Source organism: Choloepus didactylus, chromosome 12 (genome assembly GCF_015220235.1).
Source record: "Choloepus didactylus isolate mChoDid1 chromosome 12, mChoDid1.pri, whole genome shotgun sequence".
Classification (NCBI taxonomy): domain Eukaryota; kingdom Metazoa; phylum Chordata; class Mammalia; order Pilosa; family Megalonychidae; genus Choloepus; species Choloepus didactylus.
The window spans coordinates 6,712,005-6,738,764 of record NC_051318.1 but is presented as its reverse complement, the minus strand read 5'-3'; the positions used below and the strand labels follow the sequence as shown (position 1 = coordinate 6,738,764).

At 47.7% G+C, this 26,760-nt stretch overlaps 1 protein-coding gene across 2 annotated transcripts in view; it reads right to left on the bottom strand.

Moving 5' to 3' along the window:
* Nucleotides 1-23,742, bottom strand: part of STARD13 (StAR related lipid transfer domain containing 13) — a 155,558-nt gene extending 131,816 nt beyond the window's left edge. Inside the window, exon 1 of one of the 2 annotated variants that reach the window (XM_037799689.1) lies at nucleotides 23,452-23,742. In XM_037799689.1, the coding sequence (XP_037655617.1) occupies nucleotides 23,452-23,614 (163 nt within the window). In that variant the 5' untranslated portion in view covers nucleotides 23,615-23,742. Of the gene's footprint in view, nucleotides 1-8,031; nucleotides 10,337-23,451 lie in introns of those variants that run through there. The other variant, XM_037799688.1, reaches the window with a different exon arrangement.
* Nucleotides 23,743-26,760: the final 3,018 nt, after the last annotated feature.

Sequence of the window (26,760 nt, the reverse complement as noted above, 5' to 3'; positions counted from 1 at the left end):
ATGTAAGGTGTTGGTGGTGTGGTGCTGTGTGGGAATCCTGTACTTCATGCATGGTTGTTTTGTAAACCCACAACTTCTCTAATAAAAAAAAAAAATTAAAGGACAAAAAAAAAAAGTAGCCAGTCGTCAGGAACTTAAAAAGCCATCTTTCATTCAATCTACTGTGGGCTGAGGTTCAGTGCTGGGTGCTGAGTGAAAGAACATCAGAGGCAGAAGAGACCCAAGTTGGAGAGGAGCAGGAGGAGGCAGACTGATGAGAAAATGTGGACCCTTGTTAAAAAGTTATTGGAAGGCATTTTATAGAGACATAATCTCTGAGTTCCAAAAATGATTCTACCCCTCCTTTTTAGGTTTTGTGATTATTATACTCATAATGGGAGTCATAAATTATTAACAAGAAGGAGGTTGGTTATTATCAGAATTGGTCAAGCCTGTTCAGCTCCACATAAGAGGGCAAAACAAAGCAGAGAGGCCAAATTTCAGTTGGAACATCTCTGAGAATTCACATTAATGAGAAAAGATCATCACTGTAAATATATTTCCCAATTTATAACAGCTGAAACTCATAAACTACAATTGTGTGGCATATAACAGCTGATACGGTATCAGCATGTGTTGGCAAGAACCCTTTGGCTATTAAAAGATAATTAAAACCCACTATAACCTTCCAGCTGCTTCTGCTCGTCATTTTGTTTTACATGCATGTGATAAGGCTCTGATTCATTTTAAATGGGCAACTCTCCTTCATCAGCTTCTTGGTGGAAGCCAGTGACAGTCCCTCATTTGCAAGTCTCCTTCCAGCGACAAAACGTATTCAAAGCGTCCTCCTGGCCCCAGCACCAATAGTAGTCAAGGAGAACTGGGGCCCTCCGTCCCCTGGCACAGTTAAAGCAAACAACAACCCACCCACATAATGTCATGGGTGGAAAGCTTCCCAAAACATCTGCCCCCCAAAACAGATGTGGCAGAGAGCCATTTTTCTGTGCTTTCAATTGAGGAAGAATGAAATAGAACGGGCATCAATTGGATTCTGATTAAACGTAGAAAGAGTTTAATGGCTGTGAAAACCAATGGAGACAGGAAGAGAGAGAGAGAGTGAGCGAGTGCACCAAAGAAGGAGATAAAGGGGTATGTTTAACCCTTTCCAGCTCAAAGGCACAGAGATGGATTGGAAACTATTTCAGGCTGTTTCTCAGTGCAGAGTGGCAGAATATTTCTGAGCACTATTCTTGCAATTTTCAATTAAGTCTTTAAGTGTAGTTTTTCTGCACAGGGCCAAATCGAGCCCCACAGGCTCTGCTGTGAGACTGATTCAGAGAAGGCCCGGGCGCTCGCTCCACCGAAGTCCCCGTGCACACCTCCCCGACCCTCAGGGCCTGTGGGTTTCACACATTTACTCTGCCTGGAACACACCTGCTCTCTCAACAGCCCTCGGCCACAGCGCAGGAGACCTTTCTCTAATAAACATCTCTCCTCCCTATCTCTGCTTTGCTAGCTCCTTCCTCAGTCAGCTGAAGCCTCTCGGAAGCATCTTTACCTTGGAAACCTTCCCTAAAGTTTCCCTGTGGGCTGTGGGCTGCCATGGCAACCTGCAGGTGTACCTCCCACCTGCCATTCAGTTCGCACCTGCTCCCCTCCTCCTGACTCACGGGAGACAAGGTGCACGGCTTATGCATAGCAGGTGCTCAAAGAACGCTGGACAAATCCATGAGGAAACGGGTAAGAGAAAGCATCCTCTGAGGATCACACTTGGAAGATTTCTATTGTCCTCATTTTCACAGGGACTGACAATATGCTCTTTCTAAGATATTGGTAGAAATCAAAAATTAATACAGAAACAAACCGATAAGGAAGATACCGAAACGAGAAGATTCAGAGAAGGAAAGGACCTCTTCAAACGGAGCTCCTGCCAGTAACTCCACTCGTAAACTTCTCCCTTGCTTTGCTGTCAGTCCCCATGATCTGACATAATCTCACCGTGGTGGAACATCAGATCTCTTTTGTCGTTGTCGTACTGTCCTCGGCCACATTTATACAGCTGTCATGCAGTAAGGACCCTGGGAGTGACCTGAGCACATTCTCGTGAGGTCTCTAGGGGTCTCTGTTTACGGTCAGGTGGGGCTGGAGAAACCAACCAAAAAAGTGACAACACCTTTGCCTGAGTTAAAAACCATGACTGCGGTTCCCAATTACATCTGAACCAGAAGCCCCCAGGCTTGGCCTGGCTGCTCGTCTGCAGCCCGTCCCCCCGCCCCCCACAACAAGCTGCTCTGACCTAGCTCAGCGGCCTCTCCACACCCCTCCACACCCCTCCACCTCTTACAGCGCTTCTGAAATGCACCTCCTCTTCCATCAAGGATAAGTGCTACCCAACATCACCACTACTTTCCTCTGTGGAACAACTTCCAATGGATCCCTGCCATTAGAAAGGAGGGCAATGATTTTCAATTTTTGGTTTTAATTGATGCAGCTAGTCTGTAGACCTATAACAGCTTCCTGGTTTTGCTCCTTTCTTGGCATTTGTTGTCAACGACTGAAACATTTTTGGCTTCTGCTACTGGGGAGAGGAGTGCTGCTGAAATCTAGTGGGTAGAGACCAGGGAAGCCACTTAACACCCTACGATGCACAGGACATCCCCACCCTGACCCTCAACAAAAAAGAATTTCCTGGTCTAAAATGTCAATAGTGCAGAGGTTAAGAAACCAGGATCTACAAAATTCCATAAGCTGACAAGAGAGCTCAAAAATAAACCAGCTCCCATATTAGGAAAAACTCTATGGCACCCACTCATATGACTCATGGAATTCACTGGAACTCAAACCAAATTGGAGCTCCCAGGTGGTCATTTTCATCTCATAGCTCATTTTTGTCCTCCCAACATGAGCCTTAACCAGATAACATCTTTGCACTCCCAGAGGTCAGCACTCGGACGCCCCCCCATAGCCCGGAATAACCCACAGAACGGGACTTTCATTCTGTAACAGTGGCATTATTTGTTATTGTGGATCACGGCTCATAATATGCAATTCAGCTGAAAGTGAAAGATAAAAAGCCTTCGAGATGACTGGCCGGAGAAAACTCTAAAAATGCTCCAGCACAAAAGGGAATTAAAATGTCACAGGAAATTTTTTTCTTGGAAATGGAGCAGCTTGTGAATGCCTCATTCTTCCCGGAACAGTGGCCGCACTGTGTGCCGGGGCTGCCCGGGCCGGGCGCAGGGCTGGCTTCCCGCTCTGTCCCGGGGCTCTCCCTGGTGAACCCCGGCCCGGGAGCAGCGAGAAGCTGGGGGGGAAGACACTCCATCAAGGCGAACCATCTGGATTGGATTTATCTTCCCTTTTGGAAATGGAGAGAGACGGTCTCAACAGGAAGCAAAAGATACTGAACAAGGGCAGCCCAGGCTCTCACCGGAGAGAACATCCGCCTGACGCTGTCACTGTCATCTCTTACCCAAAGGCTCCTGCATGCAGGGCAGAGTGAGGCCAGCCCCGGCACTGACGTGGAACGCCCGTCACGATGACTCACAGTGGCCTTTCCCATCGGCTGGCACTGAGCAGACACCGGGAGGGCGCTGGGCCCCGTGGCCTGGGGCCTGCTTGGCCAGACCTCCCCAGCTCCTTGCCCACCTCCTTGCCCACCTCCTCGGCGCGCTGGAGGCCCGGCACAAGGGTGGCAATGCTTTGCTGCAGCTGCAGTTCCCAGCTCGCCTGCAGACGTGACAGGGCTGAGGGAAAGGGGGGCTCTAAGGGGATAATTAGAGGTTCTTTCCCGACCATCTGCAGACGATCCAAACTTTCTAAGGTTTAGATTAATTTTCTGTTTGGCATGTTTGCAGGATGAGAAAACTATTATCTCCAAATTTACAAGTAATTAGCTACTTGCTTGTTATAGCTAAGATCTTGCTGCCCTCCCCCAACATACCCAGATCACACCCACGGTGCACCGCGTGCTATAGTTTACAGGTGCATTTATACGTCTCCACCTGGGAGGTGAGAGTCCAGCTCCCACCCACACCTCCCAGTGTGGGCACAGCGCCCGCTTCCGAGGCAGGAGCACACTGTTCACCACGGTGCCCTGTGCTCTCTGAGACGACAGGGTAGGGGCCACGCTGCCCAGGACACATGGACTGTGAGATAAACCACTTTCCCCTGCAGGTTCTCTCTCTGGAAGAAAATGAAAATGTGAGGCTTAGATGGAAGGATGGCTAAATTCTGGCTCCATCGCTTAGCTGGCTGGGGAGTCTGGGGCAAGGTGCCTGACCTTGATGAGCCCCATTTCCTTGCTTTTGTGATGGGGTTACACAACTCCCTGCGAAGTGGGCTTCTCGGCTGCCCCACGACTGCCCTTCAGGCTGGACAAGTCCTTGTTGCAGGTGCTGCCCCCCACTGCAGGATGTTTAGTGGTCTCCATGGCCACTACCCGCTAGTCATGATGATCAAAAATACCTCCAGATATTGCCAACATTCCTCGGGAAGCAAAACCATCTCTGGTTTGATAATCACTGCTGTGAAGAAACCCCATTTTCTTTAATTTTTAATAGGACAGTCCCCAGAAACTTTAATTCTACCCCTGAGGATTCAGGGGTGCAGCAGGGAAAAGAAAGAGTTGTGACTGAAACGGGAATGCTCAGGGAGAGAAACGGGGTTTGGGGTAAAACTGGGAACCCCTGAGCCTCACTCAGAAGGGCTTCTCCAGCCCTGACCTTGGAGATTCTAGCTTGTGTTTTAATCTTGGGAGCAGATGGGGGTGGGAGGACATTCTCCTTTGCTGGTTCCCAGGGTTGTGAGGCTTAAACAGTGAAACATATGTGAACGTGCTTAGAATGACGCCTACGACCCGTTCATAAATCACAACCAAGGAATCAGTGCCACGAGGCACTCGGGAACATCACTGGGGTACTGTCTTCACACTTGGGGCAAAAACCACAATGCATGATCATTCCAGCTACGGCTTTCAGAGATACGAATCAATCCCGGGCCAGCCACACGTCAGCAAGAAAGGCAAAACCCCAGGATTATCAAACGTGTCGAACACATCCTGGAGCTATTAGGAAACACATCTGCAAATCGAGTTCTTTGACCCTCCTCCCAGTGAGGGCTAGTCTACGTCCCCTCGAGCCTGATGACGATTTGGGGGCTGACAGTAAGAGTGACCCCGTGCAATTCCCAAGGCTAAGCCATTGAACACAGGGTGCCCTTCTGCCGTGCCTGCTCTTGGGAAGCAGTGTCCACACTGCGAGGAGGCCTACGCAGCCACAGTCAGAGGCCACAGCCCCCGGGGAGGTCCCGACCCAGCCAGGGTCAGTTGCCCGCATGTGGTGGACACGGCCTCGGAAGGTTCCGGCGTCCACTCACAGGGTCATCCCTAGCCTTCACACCTGTCCAGCTGAAGTCGTGGCCATTGTGGAGGAGAAACAAGTCATCCCCCCTGGGGTCTTTCCCAAATTCCTGACAGAATCCACGAAAACAGTCCATGGTTGGTGTCCCACGCCACTAGGGTCGGGGTGGTTGGTTACACAGCCATCACTGGATCACCCCTCCGTGACGTGGGCCACTGCTGCCCAGAGCAGGTGTCCGTTGGTGAACCTGGGCTGTCTGTGCCTCGTTCTGCTGGAGGCTACATCTGAAGAAGCCGCACAGCCGCACCCTTTGCCACTGGTATCTAAGGTCTCTCTAGAGCTCGCAATTTCATCCCTGACACTCGAGTGCAGAGCCGCTTGGCAAGCAGGGGAGAGAGAATAGCCAGCTAAAAAAAGAGACAAGCCTGGAAGGAGAAGGCGCCCTTTGGAGGCAGGGACCCTGCAGGAGCACGGCCCAGGGGCTGGGCAGCGACCTCTCTTTGTGTGTTGGGAGCGGTCCCGGGAACCAGCGTGATCGTGGCTGCCAAGAAAGAGGCTTTTGCCTTTGGCACCGTGACCTGCCCACCCCATCTGCAGAGAGAGCTCAGGCTTGAAGAAGAAAGACAAGCCGATGAGACTTGAGCGGGTGGTGAAAAGTGGTTATCTTTGCAGGAGTCAAGAGACTGGAGAGTGCTGCAAAAAATCGTGTTAAGAGCAGAGTGGATAACTTCCTACCATAACGCATTTTCAGAGTAAGCAAATCCTGAGCTGGGGCCTCTTCCTCATTGAAGTACATAAACCCTTCCCGGCAGGCTCTTTAGTCACGTCAATGAGTTTGGATCTAATATGCAGCGAGATTCAGAATATGAACTTCGATTCAGGTAAAGAAGTAAAACTTCGTATTGATCACTCCGATAAAACACCATATGAGTATTTTCTCATTCAGTACCGCAGGGGCCCCTGCCTGAGGCAAATATGTTCAATTTCATTCTTCCTAAAATATTTAAACATCCTTAAATCATGTCTGGAAAAGTTCAATTTATAACGCTCTCTCTTGATAAAATGCTGACTCTCCTCTTAAGAATTTGGTAGAAACAAGAACAGGTGTCCTGCTGGGATATTTGTTTATTGAGTTTCTCTAGGAATTAATCTTGTGATTTCAAATTATTTTATCCAAGTTGGCCCAATTTAACTGGTGTTTTGGTTTATTCGCACTTCTAAAACAGACACTAAATTATAGCTGTATTTGAGCACGATACTCTTAGAAAAAGCTTTATTTTTGAAATATGAAATTTTTCACACTAATTTGTGATATCTAGGGGTCTAAAAATCAAATTTCCTTATTGCACATATTAAATTCATTTGATATTAGTTATTTGATTTTATTTATTTATGACCAAAAGGAAGGTCATGACTGCAGCAAAAGGAAACATGTGTGGTCTCATCATGTCACTTAATTACAACCAAGTGATGCTCCTATTGTGAAGTGACCCAGACTTCAAGTAGGAATCACTGACAACACAAATCACAGAACAGGTGTCTTAAAAGACAGGGAAAATTTCAACTAATAAAATAAACTCAAATTACAATTATCCCTTCCACATCACGGGGGTTAGAGGCCTGGCACCCTAGCAATCTGGAAAATTCATGTAAAATTTTTCGGCCCTCCCTTCCTGCCAGAGAAAAAGTCTGATTTTTTTCTTTTTCCTTTACGGGGTGTTTAGAGTACATTACAGTAAAATCTGCTTAAGTATTTCATCATAGGCTATATGTAGGTTAATGTTAAGTAAAAATACTGTTGTCTGCTGGCCTCTGTGCGTTGTCTGTGGCTTCCGCAAAACCCCCCCAAAATTCGTGTTTAATTTCTTATGCCAACCCAAGATACATCAAAACTGTGTTGGGGAAAGTTTAATGTGGAAGGGAAAACTGTCATGGATTCTTATCACGGTGAGTGTGGAAAATCAAGAAGTGATGAGTTAGGAATTGGGAGCATTAAAATTTCACATAGCAGATAGCTATTTTGCCATTCCGAAAAGCTATGGAGGCATATCCCATGCGCATCATTTCCTTATCGCCACGGCTACGTGCTTCATCTCTGATGATGCCTGTTGGGCAGTCACTGGAGCCGTGGAAGAACGTGGACACAGCGGCACACAGACCCGGGCTCGGTTCCCAGCTCGGCTCCTTATTTTGGTCCCACTTGAACAAGTTACTTTAACCTCCAGGGCTCCCATTTCTTCGTTTGTAAAAGGAGAATAACCATAGTACTTACCACAATGAGAGCTAAAGGAGACCAACATTTATCACATTTAGACAGGACCTGGGCAGTACCGCGGCTCGTTCAGTCTGACCACTTCAAGTCCATGTTTATCTTTTCATCTCTCTAAGCTACTCTTGCCATCCCGTTACTTTCCTACTCCAGAACCCTCAGTGGCTCCCCATTACCTATCAAATACGTTTCAAACTCACCACAGTCTGGCTCAAACTTCTTTTCCAACCTTGCTAGCTACACTTCCTACAACTCCCACGTTTCACAACATTCAAACTACATTATTAATCCCCATCTTACTTTTCAACTCACCCTCGTGCCCTGCTTAGATCTCCCTCTGCTTTTTGCCAAGTGATCCCGCTGCCTTGCCCTACTGCCCCGCTGACGACACGCCTGCTGGTTGAGAACCACGTGCTCCCTCACCTCGCAGGAACCCGTGGCCGTCTATAGGTCCAATCTCACTCAACAGCGTCCACCTGTCACGTAAGGTCGGGCCCAACCAACACCAGCAAAGCGGACTTTGGACAAACGCGGGTTCAGTGCCGACAAGGCTGGACTCTCTAGCCCAGGTGATGCAGAAAAAGTGACTTTCATTTCTGAAACACAGCCTCTCTTGAATACTTCTGTTATTTATTGCTCTGTGACTACAGCTGATTTCATGAGTCATTGTTCACCATCCTTATCCATTCTAGATTCAATGTTTCGAGTTTATCAAAATGTAATAAAAACAGAAGACTTGAAAGCACGTCTTTGAAATGAAGCCAAGGGGATTCCAGGCTTGGAAGAGACAATGTCGCAGGCACTGATGCTGCTGTTTGCTCCGAGGCCGTAGCGCAGGCTGCACGCCTGAGGGTGCTGGAAGGGGACGCTGTCAGAGGCCTCCTCTGTTACCAGCCCCCGATGACTGCACGGCTAAGGGAAACGCTGGAGAGACGCAGTGCTTCATTTGGGGAACATAAGAGTAGCTGTCAACTAAGGTTAGACCTGTTCTTATCAACTTCATACCAGAGCTGAAGCATATACTCCGGCCCCATTAAAGCTCAGAAGATCTGAAAACAGCTATCAGCTTTCCAAGGTAGATCCAACGGGAAATCCTTTGTCCAAAATTGCACCGTTTCTAAGGTGCCCTCGTGAAACTTCCTCCTCTGAGGATACTTCAGCAACTCTAACCTCAGATCCACTACGGCTATGGCCGTGCCTTTGCTTCCACTGAACACAGGTATCCGGATTGGGTGTTTTATTTTCCCCACAACCAGTTCATCCTGAACTCAATGGGCCATGTTGCTGATTTTTAGTGTCTTTTTAGATCAACACTCTTCGAGGGCTTAGTGCCAGGCTCTACGTGAAGCCTTTGCCGGTGTGGTAACATGATGCCTACAACAGCACCCTGGGGTACGTACGTTATTGCTGTCGCCACTTTAGATGAGAAAACCAGCTGACGGGGGTCACGGGGATCGCTCCGGTCACACAGCCAGACAGCGCCGGGTCAGGACTCGAACCCAGATCCCAGTCACACCGAAGCCCACACTTCTCAGCAGTGGACACAGCCCCCACAAACTAAACGCTCACCTCCCAAAGCCAGAGGAGAAAATGTCTGAAAGATACTTTGTCCAATAAATCAGGGATCTGAAGGCTCCACACCCCCTACACTGTAAAATATTAACATCCATCCCCAAACGTGGTGGTTCACATAAACGGTATAAACAAGGAACGTGTGCTGCTGAGCCACGGCTGCGGGAAACTCCGAGAACACACTGCCGAGTGGGGGCGGAGAGGCGACAGCTTTGCCCTCACGTGGAAGGAAGACGTCACCTGAGCCCCGTGGTCTGGTTTTGGTTGGGGCAAACGGTTTTGGAGAACCGCTCCACCTGCTTGGACATTCCCGCCGACAAGCCCCTCCCTCGCCACTCAAATCCCGCTCCCGATCCACTTCCTACACGACACCTCAGCCCTTCCACATGGCAGCCAATCTGGAACACACGGCGTGACTGTCTCGCAGTCTCAGCTCAGTAACTGCCCTCTGCCCCGGAATCTACATCATCGGCAACTCAGACATCCAAAACACGCAGAACCAGGTTGATCTCGAAACTGTCAAGCAGAACCCAGTGCCTCCCGGGGACGCGTGTGCCAAGCGTGCACCTCTCACCTTCCACCCCCGCCCCCCTCGGAACCCCCGGACCCGGCTGAGCCCGGGGCAGCAGAACCGGCACCCGGAAGCGGGCTTTCCTTCCTCGGACCCTCTGGCCGGGTGGCCCCGGGTCCCCCAGATGCGCCCCACAGTCACTCAGGGGGCCCGCGGCCACCCTCCAGGAAGGATGCTCCACGCAAAAACCAGCCTTACGCGGGAAGCCCGAGCCACACGTGGAAATTCAAAACTCTGACAGCACCGGTTTAGGACACACTGACTCCTCAAATTCCCCGAGTCTACAGCACAATGTCTTACACCGTGAAAGGTTTTATTCTGTCCATGGTCACGGGAAATTACCCATGAAGGGTGAAACGACATTTATGAGCTGAGTAAAAATACAAAAGAAAATTCTTGACGTCTCAGAATGGAAGAAAACTGCAGTTTAAAATGACCCTAATGAGTTACGTAGATGCACTCACAGCGCATCCAGTACATAGAAGGAAGATATAAAACGAAGTAAAGACTTGGGAGACCAATTAAAAACAAAATAAAACAAAACCAGAGAGGGGCACCGTGTCCCCATAAGCTTGCGGAGCGACATCCACTCTTGCACTACAGAAGCGTTGTTTGAGGAAGGGAAGGCAGGTGGGTCGTTGTGCACCCAGCTCAGGGCACTAACGAGCCAGGTCTTATTTTAAGAGGCTCCCGTGGCCAGGCAAGTACTAGCCCCGGCAGAATGCACTGCCACCACCTTCCAGTCAGACTGATTTTGCATCGATTATTTTATCCTCAATAATACCACAAAATAGCAGGAGATGGTATTACTCCCGTTTAGCAGATGAAGAAACCGAGGCATAGAGAAGTTAAACAAAAATGCAGTGGCCACCAGGTGAGCTGGAGCAGAAGTGCCCTAGACGCCTCCTGGGCCTGCAGATGGGTCAGAGTTCTCTCTGCTGGGATCACAGCCACACTGCTTGGCGCACCCACTGCCCCTGTGTTCCCAGGATGCACGTTCCCTGCGGAAGTTTTACAGCTTCACGGAAGACACGCGTGAGGCTGTGTGAGCCACCCTTTAGGCTGCTCGTGCTGCTGGGCAAGCACTGCTATTTATAGTAGAGGCCGTCTCTTTGGAATCCCATTGCTTGAGGAAACCTCAAATCACATGTGACCAAGCACCAAAAATGAACCTTTTCTCCTCAGAAAGTGCCTCCCCTGAGCACGGGCACAGCACAGTTAGCTCATCAATCTCTTCGTGTAAACAGCAGGCCTGCAGCAAGGGAGGAGGTCTGTTTATTATTTCTGATCCTGTTTTGCTTCTGGCAAAATTTCACAAACAGCAGAAGTTGGCAGAACATCGATATTTTCTTCTGACTGGCTACTGTGCTCCAGCTACAAGGGCAGAGCCCAGCCGCGGGCCTCAGCCCTGACGGAGGTCAGAACTGCAAAATCGGGTGAGAAAAAAAAGTCTCCACGCAGGACTTCTGCCCCGAGATGGAGACCACCCCCCACCCGCACTCCCCACATTGAATTCCCTGCTCCGGCCACATCCCGGGGTCCACGAGTGCAAGGCCTCATCCCACTCCCACCTCACTCCTCGTCCTCCCTCCTGGGAAAGGCCCCAGAGCCACGATGCCCAACGCCCGGGGCCCTTGGACCCCTGGGAACACTGGGGGAGGGTGGTTGCTCCCCGCCCGGCAGCCAGAGAGGGGGTCTGTTGCCGAGCAGTGCTTGCCCCTGTCCTCCCAGGCTCTGTTCTTTGCAAAGGGCAGGGCAGGGGAGCTGGGACAGGATGGCCCCGCAGGGTGGCTGGGGCTGCCATGGCACAACAAGACGCCCCGACAACCTCGGGGACCAGCCTGTCCCTACGGATGAGAAAGCAAAACCATCCTTGGCTCAGGTGAGTTAGGAGGGCCAGGGGGTCAGTGCTGGCTTCCAGTACTGAGGTCAAAGCTCAGCACCACCTCCTCCTTGCTGTGTGACTTGGGCAAAGTCACCTAACTCCCTGTGCCTTGGTTTACTCATCTGGAAAATGAATGCAATACGCCCGGCAGGTTAGGGAGATGCTCCTGTGTTTGTTTTGCAGATGAGTAAACCTACCTCTCAGGTCTTCATGGAAAGAAAAGGAAATAACCCATGTAGTGTTTAAAACCATCCCTACTGCATCACAGTAAGGCCTCCATAAGAGTAGCTATAAGTGAATGTGACTATGTTTTTTAAATGTGTTAAGCCCGTCTCAGATGTTAAAAACTATGGAGTAAAATTTAGACAGTCAAATTGCCAATGCTCAGACGCAAATACTTGATCTAAATGCACACAACATAATAAACGATGCTGACCGCCTGCCCAGTGGGAAGGCTGTGCCGGCTCAGCAGCCCCAGGCAGCACGGCTGACAGTCAAGGAGCTGGAAGGAACTCGTCCTCACTGCACGTTATCCCGGGCACCGTGGAACGAGCCATCAGCCTCCCGGGGTAGGAGCTGCAGCGACCGGGGACAGCTCGGGCAGGTACCAAGACAGCCCTGGACACAGAAGTGACCGTTACGAGAAGCCTCGTGCGAAACGAGAGGAATGGCTTCACCAGAAATAATCTTACTCTACGTGGAGGGGAAAGAAGGAACGGGGCTCTGAAGCAATCTCCGTTCTCCTGGTTAGGTTAGTTAATGTTTTACAGTCCCAGCTGCTCATGGCCAAGCTTCCTTATTACAGCAAATAAGTCGACACTTTTTGAGTCCTCTCAGGCAAACGTGCTTTTACACTGAACAACAAGACTAAGTGAAAACCCATCTCCAACAGAGTGATTCAGGAAAATGGGATTAGAAACATATCACAATAGGAAAAACTGCATAAGCGTTTGTCAGGTCTCCGAAAGGCAGACTCCGGGGACAAAATTTCCTAATCCAAGTTTAGAGTAGGGCCTCACGCATGGATTCAAAACAATAATGCATGTGGAATTGCTCTGCAAAGTGCCATGCACTATACCACAGAAGGAATTACTATTACAATAGTTTGCAGGCGTTGGAAGTCACGTTTCCATGTGCAGACATCAAATGTCAGCCGATAAAATGGGACTTCTACCAGGTTGAAGATTAACATCTCAAATTATGACACATGTTGACTGTGCCAACTGATATTTCTATTCCTTTGTGGGGAGTCCTCTAAGCGAGGGGAGCAGGCTGAGCAGATCTACATTCCATGATATAAATGGAGAAAAAGACCCCATGAGGTTTATCTGTCCAGATTTTAATCCATTCACTCTAAGAACAAATTGCAACAAACGATAATGATCATTCTCACATACAGTTCTTCACAGCTAAGGGATTCAACAAATAGGAAGAATACTCCTCAATAAAAGGAACTAAATTCTGGGAGGAAATGGACAATTATGGTTTCTTCAGCAATTTGTTTGAATCAATGTGAGAAACAGATTGCTTCGTTTTTAAGTTGTCAACTGGGCATTAGAGAGTTTACATTTTCCAACTTTATTTCTATCAACTTCTCTACAGAAAGGCATGCAAAACTTGAAAGCGTCCACAAAATAAACAAAAATCCCACAGTTAATTTATCAGTTCAGAAAAATCATGACAATTGGGGGGAGGGGAGTTCAGATGATTTTTTTCAAACATACTTTTATTCTTTAAATTCATTTGCTTTCAACTTGTGATGATCTGTTCTTGGTTTCCTCTGCTGAAAGAGAGATAAGGTATCTATCTTCAAGGGCTGCTATAGTATCAAAAAAGAGGAAAATAGGCAAGCGACTAGCCCAGTGCCTGCTCGGCATGAACATGCCAGAAAATCCACCCCCCTCCTTTTTCTATGTGACGAATAAACTGGGAAATAAAATAAACTTCTGGTCCATCCAGAGCATTGGCACGTTCTGTAATTTTAGAGTTGTTCTCTATGACTCACGTGGTGTTAGCCTGCGTGCAATGTGCGGTCGGCTTCTGGAACACCAGTCGCAGATGCTCAGTTTACAACTCACATTATCCAAGAGGACAGTTTGGCCTGGATGACTTGGGCAGCTTCGTTGCGGTCACCGTGGATTTAGGTTCAGTGACTGTCCCACTGCAGATGCTGCTGTGGCAGGAGACGCACATGATGGGGCTGGAAACAGATACTTGGATTCTGAGGAATAAAATGCAAACCCGAATGTCGCACTTCCTGCAGATTGGTGATGCTGGGGACCACCAAACCTTCCCGCTCTGATGGCAGCGTGAGCCGTTCCCCCGGCGTTGCCGCCATCTGGGCTTTGGTGGCCCTCACCGTGGGGGTCTGAGCACCGTGGCCACTTCCTGCGCAGAAGGCGCCCCTGTACCGCTGGGGGACGGAGAGCGGCCGGCCGTGCGGTTCACCTGGCCTAAACCCCCCACTTCCGGTCAGTGCTGGGCAACGGCACTGCATGGGGAGACCACCAATGGGGAAGGCAAGGGTTTTCATCACAGGTGACGACGTAAACCTCTTTCCTTTCAAGTTGGCGCTTTTGGGGACACTGGAGTGTGGGGCGGTTTGCACGCTGGCTGCAGTAAACGTGGTGCACAGCACACAGCTCATGCTTCCTTCCATGACACCGAGCCTAGGAGGGGCACAGGGATGGCGATGCTTGTTCAACATGTATTTTCTCTTATACTGAGCACTCAGTATGTGCCAGGCGGTGTGCTGCTTTAATTATATTCTCTCATTTAATGCTGGCCACAGCTCAGCTAGAAATGGGACGTGACCTGGCCACGGCCACCCAGCTACAGCCGGGGTCACATCCAGGCTGCCTGGCTCCAAGGCTTTCCAGCTGTTTCAAATCGCAGGGGTAGAAAGTTTGGAGTGGGGGGCGGTGAATGGACAGTGTCCCAGGGCCATCCCCTGTCCCGTGGGGCAGTCTGAACGAGAGCAGAAAGTGTTTCTTGAAATTCAACCAGCATGTTTCAATTACCCGCCCAGGTTTCAAGATCCTGTCGATGGGATAACTTCTGGAAGACTGTCCCAGAAGGCATGGAGAAAATGTCATCTGCCCACACCCCGTGCTACCATTTCAAGAGCTGTTCCAGGCAATCCCCACGGTCAGTCTGCCCTGGCCGTGATAACCCACAAATGATTCCAGCAGGGAACTGCATCACGCTCAGTGTCGGGATGGACAGACGATGAGCTCAGCCAGTGGAATTCTTTGGCCGTCTTCTTGAACATACCCGGCAAGACTGATTTCTCTCCATTCTTGCCAAGATTTTCTTCATTTTCCCCCATTCCTCTAGAAAGCCAGTAATAAAAATATCTATGTAGCTTTATCTGCTTTAGACCTATCTCCTAAGAAACAGCAGGTAGAATGGGATGCTAACGTGGCAAGGACCCGAATTTGCAGGGAAGTGGGGTTAGATGACATTCCCACGCAGAAGACGTCAAAGTTACAAGTGAGAGCAAGTTGATTCGTAAGCACCTGTTACACACACACACTGGTTCAACAGTGAGAGCCGTGCAATTACCTTCATTCTCTATTTTGAGAAACATTTAGGGTCCCTCAAAGCACCTGGGAGAGAGTCTTTCATTTTCTCTATTAAGAACTTCAGACTGACTTGGTTGGGAATGGTTGGGAAATCAAGAAGGTTGGAATTGTGAATCTTCCTTATTTTTTGTAGTGATTTTAAATATCATAAATAATCCCAGGGTAGTAAAATCCTCAGAGGAAAATACGATGTTATGACTCCACATACTTTTTCCAGTGTGTCATTTGTGAATACAAATGTATGTGAAATGTTCCTGTACCCTTAGAGAGACAGGATCGTACTGAAATTTCTTCGCATCTCTCTGTAGGATTCTCAAAATTAACCCAGAAGAGGACAGGTGGGACACAAGAAGAGAACGTCCGCGGGTCTAATATTGACGTGGGCTGCCAAGTTCCTTTTCAACCTCAACTCCCTCTCACCCTTGCGTCTCACCGGCCTGCCACGGGGACTGGGCAGCACGAGTCATCTGTATTTTAGCCAGCGCTGTCTCGGCCAGACATTCAAAACTGTCAGCATCCCCGTGACTTCTTCCTGTGACTTATTTGACAGACATTTGGGGTTTATTTCTGCTCACTTCCTTTTTCTAATCAAAGTGCCCCATTTAAATTCCCTGAGATCCTGAGCTTCTCAAAAACAGAGAATTCAGGTCTTTTCAACCAACAGTGTGTAAATTCTCCTGGTAACCTGTGCATAGCTCCACACAGTCCGCCCTGACTGCTGGGATCCCAGTGACTTTACACAAGGGCCCGGGCCAGCCCGCAGAGCTGGGCCCTCATGCTCTCCTCCGCAGCTTTGGAATAGTTTGTGGATTCTGCTCAAAAAAGCATCAAGCATCTCGCAGATGCTACTGTGTTAGCTGCTGCCAACAGGAGGAGAAACACCGTTAAGAAAATACCTGAAGCCTTCCTGGGAAACTCAAGAAGTTGCTTAAGCAACTAAACCAAACCGATTTTACTACTAAAATCATCTAGCAGTTCGCTTTCTTCTGTGGTCCTGAGAGGACTTTATGTAACCAGGCGTGGCCTCGGAGCCGCCCCTCCGCCCTGCATCCCCTGTGAGAACTGCGGCTCCCGAGGGTTTCCGGCTCCCTTCCTGTGGGTGGGGGCCACTTCCCCGCTGGGGTGGGATATCCTGAGTTAGAGTCAGACCCTTTCCAACTCCCCCGCACCTCAGCCTCACCAGAGCAATCATTCCTTACTTTGGCCCAGCAGCACCTCCCTGCAGAGGTGTCTGAGAAATGGAGGGGCTCTAGCTGTCTAGCATCAGCTCTGCCTGACATGTACTCCAGCTCTGCCTGACATGTACTCCAGCTCTGCCTGATGTGTACTCCCGCAGACTTACACCCTGCAAAAGTGGAGAGGCCACCTAAGGAGGCGAGAATCTTTGTTTGGTTGTCTACCTTCATAAAAAGATGTCCACCTACCCTTACCTGGGTGATTTTTAAAGTATATGGAACTGCCTTTATTTGAAAACGTAGAACACTTGCAATGCCACTCTCAAAAATATAACCCCAAACCATCTCCTGTCCACTCCGGGCAAGATATACATTCGAGGAGAGTTATCGGAACGAACTGCAGGCCGCACACTTGCCTAAATGAGCATTTCCAAACTGTTCCTCCGGGAACGTTGATTTTGCAAGAAGACACTTCTTGGGATCGGGTGAAAAATGCTTTAAACGAAATTAAACTCTTTTCTTCAGAAAGAGCCTTTCATAAGTGCAAATTTCCAAGAAGGTAAAGAGAAGGCAGCATGTTCCAAACTTACCCAACCACAGAAACATTTCCCCCCGAATGTCTATCTGATGGGGCTAGTCCTCTTTGGGTTTTTTCCACTTCATAGTCTCCACGTTATTTCTAGATTAATCCAGAGAATCAGGGTGTGGCACACCTGAACCTCCTGGTTTTGATCTATCCCATCACCCCAAAATATTTTTACCTAATTATAATTTTCTATTATGCCTCCACTTCCGCTATAGGAATTCAATGAGACTTGCTATTGAATTTATGTAGCAATATCTGAAAGCACCATACACTACAGCTTGTAGTGTTCCTTTTATGAAACTTGTATGAGTCCTGGAAGTAGCTGTGCTGCTATGTTTTTACCTTGTGGACATGGTAAATCTGACCTTGCTGTGTTTTCCTCTTGGCTTAGACTAAGGGAAGCTCTAGTCAAATTCACAGGCCACTTTAAAAAAATTGTTCGGGACCTTATGTTTTACATTACATTTCAATGGAATATCTCTCCCTAGGTTTTTCTAATTTTATTAATTGACCCACATTTTTCTTTTCATCAGATTTATTTTTTTATTATCTTATTGAATCATATACGCTTCTATAATCTACCTCAAATCCTTTAGGTAATGAGGTGGAAAGTAAATTAGTAAATGATGGCATCCCCCATACCAAAATATTCAAATTGTCCCTGGAGGGAAAGCAAAAGATTTTTTATGATTCTGATTCCCTTCTGTTCTAGTTTGCTAATGCTGCGGAATGCAAAACACCAGAGATGGATTGGTTTTTATAAAAAGGGGGTTTATTTGGCTACACAGTTACAGTCTTAAGGCCACAAAGCGTCCAAGGTAACACATCAGCAATCGGGTACCTTCACCGGAGGATGGCCAATGGCGTCTGGAAAACCTCTGCTAGCTAGGAAGGCAGCTGGCGTCTGCTCCAAAGCTCCGGCCTCAAAACGGCTTTCTCCCAGGACGTTCCTCTCTAGCAAGCTTGCTCCTCTTCAAAACATCACTCCCAGCTGCACTCAGTTCCCTCTCTCTGAGTCAGCTCATTTATGTGGCTCCACTGATCAAGGCCCACCCTGAATGGGCGGGGCCACACCTCCATGGGAACATCCCATCAGAATCATCACCCACAGCTGGGTGGGGCACATTCCAAGCAAATCCAACCATCACCAAAATTTCTGCCCCACACAAGACCACAAAGATAATGGCATTTGGGGTACACAATACACTGAAACTGGCACACCTTCTAACTCCTGGTAGGTTCTCCTAGCTCCTTCCATCGTCTCACCGCCTTGTTCTCGAGCTAATGAAGCCCACGGAAGAGGGTGCTTGCCTAAGTGACCGTCCCTAGCAAATACCCCCGTCTTTAGTTCCCTTTACATAAGGGGTTTACTAAAACCCATTTCTCATTCTTTCCTGTTCTTTTTTGGGTCATCAATTGATGTCGCTCAGATAATATTGCTGGTGATGATTTGATTTCTAACTAGTGCTTTTCAATCTGTCAATGTTTATGTTGGCATGGAAATGAGGAATCTCACAACAAGAGTTGACCACTGCCCAGGATTAAAGGACTGAATATGGGGGCAAAAAGATCTGAGTGAAGCAGATCTCCATTCACTTAAGTGAATGTCACAGAATCTGAATTTGGCAACTGCCGGCATCTGGGATGTGTGTTTATAAAGTCGGAGCGAAACAAGGCAGTGGTGTGTGGCTGTGGAAGTCACAAACTGGCTCAAGTTAAACTTTACCTACGAGCAAGCATATCACTAAAGTTAAACTGTTATAAACATACAAGCACGTTACTCATTTGCTAATTTCCCCCTAGTGATCCTTTCCTACCACTCACATTTTTCCTATGTAATAATTCTCTTGACTGCTACTCAAAGTAAGTTGACTTGACCCACATAACAGATTTTCCTATAACTTTGGGTTAAACCGTCCTCATTAGGACCAGGCCCCCGGCCCCAGCTCTGAGCAGTGATTAAAAAAAAAAAAAACTTGAGCAACAGATGGGTGACGCCTTCTCACCCGGTTCTCTGGGCTCCGTCTGTCTTGCGGCCAGTGTGCTCACCCTTCCTTTGCGAAGGCAGTGGCGCCAGCAGTACTGGACATGGAGAAAGGGCAACCCCAAAGAACAGATGCCTGTTTAATCTAGGCTGGCACTACCCAGTGGGCAGTGGTCTCGGCCGCCCGGGGACGGGCAAATTCTCAAGATGCCGTTCGATGGCATCACAGGGAGGGACACCACACGTGCCCACTTGCGTTCCCTGGAAGCAGGAAGAAGGCAGCTTACTCGGCTCCAGTGACATTCCACTCGGGAAAGCAGCCCATGGAAACGCGAGTCCGGCTTTCACTCCTTCCCTCAGCCTGAAGTTTTCTACGCGGGACATTTTCTATCAGGGCCCCGGGCTCTCACTGGGAGGGGGTCCCTCCCCGGCCCCCACGGTGGGCAGGACAGGCCATGCCGGGCCCCAGCTCCGCGTTCCAGGCCTGGGCTCCTGAGGAAGCAAGGTTTCAACAAATTCCCTTTTAATTATAGGTTCTACTGACATTTAAGGAGCCCACAAGCCTGACCTTCCTAGAGCTCCCATTAAACCGACAGGAGGAGTTAAACAGACATCCAAGAAGCTTGCCCATGTATATACCGAGTGGCACAATAAGGAAAACGCAAATTAGAAATGCCTTTCTTGCTAGGGAATACTTGTGATCTCCAAAATGATGGGGACGATGGGGACTTTAGAGATTATTCAAACCCTTGATCCAAACCCTTATTTTAAAGAAGAAAAGTACCACAGAAATTGTGACTTGCCCCAGATTACAAAATTCAGCTAATGTTATAGGTGGATCTAAAATCTGACTTCCATTTAACTCCACTCTTGACAAGTCATAGAAAAATTAGAAGCTGTTGGTTTCTTCTTCATTTTCAAGTTGCTCTGTTTCCTCTCAGTTTCTATTACTTTAGTTTTAAGTTTTCCTGTTTTCTGCAGTCTCGTGCCAGGCGTGACTGACTGAACTACAGAAAGCATGACAGAATTTACAACTCAGAATAAGCCTCAACAATCACAGCCTTAAGTGTGTCATTTTCTCATCAAGAGAAGAAAACCAGGAGAAGCTCTGACACCTGCCACAGTAAATGAGTGGGCACCACTCATCTCCTTTTTCTGGTTCCAGACGCTCTATTGCAATCTGGCCTATTCTGTACTATTTTTTTTTTTAAACGTTTAAGGTTAAAAAAAAAAGTTTAACAGTGTGATCTTTCACAAAGCAAAAGAGTCACATTTATGTATGTGCTTGATCTGGACTTTTCCAAACAGCCTGTGTGCACGTGCACAGACTTTAGAGCTGGTGCACCTGTACTTGATAAGTAATAGCCATGAAATAATGAGAGAAACCCCATTCTCCCCGCCCTTGGCCTAACGTGCCCCTTTTCTGCCTCCTCAGCATCCTCTCTCTCGTCCATCCCAAAGTGCCAGCACAGACAGGAGTGAGGACCACTCTCATTTCTATTCTTTCTCCCTGCAGCAATTTTTCTATTGATTCAAGCAAAGAATGTGGGGTAGGGGTTATGGGTGCTATGACTTATGATAAGCTTTCCCTCTGCGAACAACACCCTCTTTTCAACATCTCCTCTCTTTCTAACTGCACTTACAGCTCCAGAACCAAAAAGAAGGCTAGAGAAAATGAGGCATGTCTATTTTGGAGCACGCCCTAAAATGAGCAAGTTTAGATTCATCCCGGGTTTGGGCAACTGATTCTGATCCGATGCATCATCAAAGGCCCCTTTATTTCTCCTCCTTGTTTTCCCTCCTTGTGAGTGTATCTGCTGTTGAATCATGTCCTTGCCATCCAGTGATTATCTCACTGTAATGAGGTCAGAGGGGAGCAGCTTACACTTGTTTGCACTGTTTCCAGCAGCCAGGCGAGGGTACAATTCTAAGTAATGAGGATCCAAGTGGTATTAAGGTAATGTTAAATTTCCCGAGAGGTCTAAGGCAGAATAATGTGAATATTTTACTGACGGGACTGTCATTTCAAGATACTAATACATGAACTGCGAAAACTAATGGTATTAGTAATTTCACAAGCACTTGATAAACTTAAATTCAATGATTACAGGTCATTAGTAAAACAACTTGACCTCATGCACTATTGGGTATAAACTGTCTGAGGAGAGTAAAACACAGACCACTTGGATCCCCCTGGGAAATGAAACCCGACTGGAAGTATCAGTGGACGGCCTGATTCTGGTTCTGTTATACAATTCATGGCTGAAGCCAGAGTACAACAGACTGACAGGTCTTTGGCCTATTAAAGAATCCAAAAATCAACTGTAGTTTCATTACTTTAGCACTCAAAAAACAGGCTGGCATATGGTAGAGAGAAAGTTCTAGGGTTGTATTCAAATACCAGCTCATCCTGTGTGAACTTGGATCCATTACTTAAACTCGATGTGCCTCTGTCTTCTCACCTTTACAATGGGTGTGACAATAGTCAACTACAAGACTTTTATTTTGAGGATGACATAAATTAAAATATATATAAAGCTCTCAAGATAGTGCCTTATTTATCACAGTACATGCTCAATCGATATTCTCTAATATCACAGTACACCAATCTTCCTAAAAGCCTCAACCCAATAAAATCATTTACAAAATATATTTTTCATTGTCTTCCTAGCACGATTATTAACGAATAATGATTTCCTAATCACCAGACTGTCAGAATCTCTGTGTTTCCCTATGACCTTAATTGGCACTTTTCATTTCTAGGCATCCATTGTTCTCCAACATTCCATTTCCCAACATAAAAAGGTGAGAATCCTCAAATTCTCTACTGTGGTAAAACTGAAGTATAGAATTGGGGTTCACGGACATCTGAGGGAGAAGGCGCATTCGATGATAATTCACATGTTCATTACTTTAAAACATCTGTAAAAAAAAACTCATATTCCAAAACAACATAAATAATTTTAATAAAATCAATTATTGTTGAGTTCATCCAAGGAGATGTGCAAAGCCATTCCAAAGGGTTTGTTTGCAATATTTCTAACATCCTACACCCTACACACATGCTGAGGAACATGGACAGATCGTGGACAACAGAGCATCGTGAAACATTTATTAACCCCCAGGTCCAACATGCTGTTGGCACCTGGACAAGCACCACTGTCAGAAATCCCGCACGCCAAAATCAAGCTGGTTTTTATTCTAAGCCTGACATATTTTAAAATCAGACCATGGGGAAATAACGATTTTTGTTTCTATTCAACCAAGACTCGCACACAGAGTTTGTGGCATGACATAATATCCTTCCTGAAGGCAAACTGGTGTGGACCACGATCCTTCACACATAACCAGTTCCTGAACCCTTATAAACAAATCCTCATTTCCAAGGAAACAATCTCATCAAATGCCTCTCACCAGAATACATATTGTTCCTTTCGGACATGTGACAAGAAGATTTTTGCGATTACAAACCCCAGCTTCCCCTCCAGAATTCAATATCATCTCAAACTCTTTTTTTTTTAATTTAAGTAGAAATGGTACTTTTGTTGTCATGGCTCTAGAAATTCCTGGTAAATTATGTAACATCAATATAATAATTCAGTTATTTTTCAGTCTGGGCTGCAGGTTGTCATTAACTGATTGCATTAATGTGTGTGTTTTTTAAATGGGCACCACTCAGGGCTTCTTATGAATGTTCATCTTCCTACTTTCTGAGAAACTGGCCTAAGATAGAGAGCGTGTTTTAAACTTTTTTTGGAGAGTGGTACGTTTTGCAGATTTCCGCACTGCTGATGTTTTTCAGCCGAGAGTACGAGCCCACCTAGCAGCTTGCAGTCCATCCCCTCTCCCCTCTGCCCGAGGAGCCAGGGCTTTGGGGCACAGGCCACCAGATTTGTTTTGAGGTTAGCAGACACGTTCGTCCTTTACCAGAAAAACAGTATCCAACTGATCAGTGACAGCCACTAACGTAAGATATGAGCAGGCAGAGAACGCGATTCTAGCTGTCAGCCTGCTGGCCCTAAGCACGGAATTCCTTCCTGCCTCTCTTCACTACGGATATTCTAAATGGCTGGGCGGGGTACAGGTTTGCTTACCGTGCCCGTCCTAATTAAACAAACAATTTATTAATTAAACAAACACAATTTCCATGCGACAGAGTGTGAGCCATCTGCAGAAAAGCTCCTAAGACACACACCAGGAAACATTCTCATGCGTTCTGTAAACACACATAACCTCTGTAAACTTAAGATTCTTCATTCTGCCTTGAACTTTTTTGCGCAGTTTTCGTTGAGTTATCTGGGAGCTAAAAGCTGTAACCGTTGGCTTAAAACTGCCAGTCCAAGGTTATTTTTAAAAGTTAGTTGCGGGCAGCCGGACACAGAAATCCGCATCTCGCAGAGTGGAGACTGGGATTTAAGAACCGGCCAGGAGGAAACGGGGCCGCGCGGAGCCGGGCTGGGGCGCGGCGCGTCCCGCGGCCACTCACCTTGATGGATCTTCGTCACCAGCTGCCGGCGGGCCAGGATCCGGCTGGTCCGGTACGGAGGGCGCCGGGCCGGCGGCTCGAACCGCGGCAGCACGTCCGGGCCCTCGGGCGCCCGGGAGCGCGGGCAGCGGCAGCCCGGGGCGCGCGGCACCTGCCCCAGCATCCCGGCCGCGCCGCCGTCCAGGCTCGGTCCGGAGCGAGGCGCCAGCCCGGGAGCGCTCGGCAGGCGGAGGCTCTGCAGCGGGGAGCGCGGTGCCGAAAGCCGCGGCTCGGAATCCCAGCCCCCGGGCCCGCACATGACCTCGGGGAGCCAATGGGCGCGGGCGGGGAGGCTGGGCTGGGGCGCCTCGGCCCCCGGCCCCGGGGAAAGGGCGAGCCTGGGGCTGGCCCGGCACCCAGAGCCGGCACTCCCAGGGTTAAAAGGCAGAGACGGAAAAATGAGCGCTGGGGACAGGAAGCCTCTGGGGCGGCAGAAGTTAGGGAGCGCCCGCTGCCGTCTCCCGGGCGGCTGCAGCCAGGTGAGAGCACGTGAGCAGGGCCTCCCGGCCAAAGCGGTTTCCAACCAGCAGAGGCGGCTGACCACAAGTGACCGCCCTTCCTTGAAAAGAAATGCACCAGATAAAGCTTTGGCAGTGAGAAGACCACTTCAAAGTGCTTTATTTAACTCCAGGGGTGAATACACTACAGAGGCTTGGAGCTGCTGCCGGGGTGGGAGGTAAGGGCTCTTGGAGATAGGACGGGAGCAGTCTTCACTAAGCCTCATTCCTCTTTAATTTCTCTACTTCCCCAATTTCTTTACCTTTTTCTTTTCTTCTTACATAAAACCACATTTTGGCTTGTCTCCTTCCAAAATTTCTTTACTATACATACATTAAGATGCACACACACTCAAACACACATGGTTATAATTCAATTTAATATCCTATGTATATACTATTGCATAACCTGCTTTTTTTCACTTAATGATTATAAACATTTTCTTGCTGGTAAAAATGTCAAAGCAAAGGTTTGTAAATTGGCGGCCAATAAATGGGTTTAACTGGTTCTCAGTGATCAGTCACATGGGGCTGAGGGGCCCCAATCGCCAGCACGCTCTGCTGTTTCCACCTGAGACTGTCCAATGCTATTTATAATTTTATTCATGCTGTTTTTTAAAATTTTATTTTAGTGATAGAATTAAGGGGAAAGTGAATTAATTCTCCTCTCCATGTCTCCACTTTATATCAGCCTATATCACTCACTTCTCTTACTTGTTGGCACCCAGGTTTGGGATTTTTTTTAGAAAGCGTGTATTATAAAAGCTTTAGAAAAGACAGGGTTATGTGACTATTCCATAATCAGTTTAGCCAAACCATGGTTGTTGGAGATTCAAGTTGTTTCCACTCTGTTGATATTACCCACAATATTGGAAGGAGCATCTTTTTTACATAAATGTAAAGGGTAACTTCCTTGCTTCCACAGTTTTACAACCCAAGGCCATTTGTGAGAGGGCCCCCAAAGTGCTACGTGGCAACAGTATGTTTGATTGGGGTGATCACAGCAGGCCATGCACCCAGAGGAGTTATCTGGGGAAGGGGATTTAAAAATGGGTGGGATTCTGCCAGACAGGCTGGGAGGACTTAGCAGAACACTCGAGGCTCACGTGTGTCAAGATGGGGAACCACATAGTGGACTTCGGGAAGCTGCCAGAAATTCAGTTTGGCTAAAACGAACATACAAATGGGGTAATGAGAATTATTTTCCTTTTTTTCCTCCTTAATATTGTGTGATGTGAAGAGGAAAAAAAAAAATGTCCAGAGAACACGTTAACCGGATTCTGAGCCTGCGCTAAGTTCTTTGATAAGGAAGCCTATGGCCAAGTTGTTCGTATATTTGGCTGACTCGAGTGAAAACAGTCTGGCCTGGGATTTATAGTCCGAATAATGAAAAACTCTCAAGGTTGGACAGGGCTTAAATTAAGACCTTGATTCCTGTTACCACAGACACCAGCTGTGACCAGTCTCGACACCCATCCCTGGGGGAAATTTTCCTAGCCCTGTTCTGAAACCATTTCCTCTTGCGTAACTGCCCCCCTAGCTAGGGCCGAGCTCCAGAACATGCTGTATCTCCGGCAGCTGAGGGTCTCTTCCGAGGGACCCCACGAGAAAAGGCAGGTGCTGTGAGGTCCAGTCAGCCCTATGGCAGAAAAGGAAAGGAAACACCACTGGCCACACTGTTCACTTTCCATTCTTGGGGTTCAACCGGAAGTGGCTCTGTTCCGTGGCATCCTTTGTGGACGGAGAGAGGGATCTACGATCTAGTGGCTCTGGAATGCTGCAGCCTGGGAATTTGTGGTATGTTGCAATATCCGATGCCCGGAAGGACCATTAGCCAGGCCAAATGGCCAGCACTGGTTACTATCTCCTGGGGTGTGGGGGTCCCCCGCTTTGTGCACCCCATTGGGCTTAACAGTGCACATTGAGGGTGAAGGCAGACTCCAGGGGTTATCGCTTTTTCAATGAAAGGCCAGGGGAGAGAGAAAGGAGAGGAGAGGAGAGAAGAGCACAGAATTTGGGGCCACTGATTGTGTTCCAGGAAACCACGTGAAGGGAATGAAAAAGCAGAAGAGAATATACGCAGCTGCCTTATAGCTTGTGAGTAGCCCTTAAAGGAATATTGGCCATTCCCAGCACGGATCCCCCAGGCAGCCCCTTGCTGACTTGGCCGCATTTTAAAAATAAATGGCATGATTCTTCCTGGGAGGGGCCGCAGTGTAAAAAAGCCAGGTTATTAAAAAAAAAAAAATCCACACTGCCTCCTTTCTGAATAATAATGAACTTATTGAAAGTCCTTGGGTATTTTGTTCTGAAACCATCAAGATCATAAATATGGATTCTTTGATACAGATAAACAGAGGCACCAACACGAAGCATGAAATTTCACAGGAGACTGGCAATGAACAGGAAGTGAACTTAAATTAAGGAAAAAAGAAAAGAAATTTTCACTCCCTGATGAATAGAAAGTCAACTTATAATAAAGCCTATTTCATTTTTCTAAAAAACAGCTTGTGATTTAACAAGGGTTGTCTATCACCACCTCATCTTCCTCTGTAATGTTCAATGTCCCGGGAGGTTTATTTTATGGTTCAAATAGTGCCTATCAATCCATATAAAACCGCACAATGTTTTACCATTTTGTATTTCCAAAGTACCATATTTAAAGCAGACAGGTAACGTTATTTCCCCATTAGCATGCTATTAATATCCTGATTTAGACTCATGTATGAATCTTGATGTGCCTTTTGGTGGTGGTTGTTGTTTTGTTTTGTTT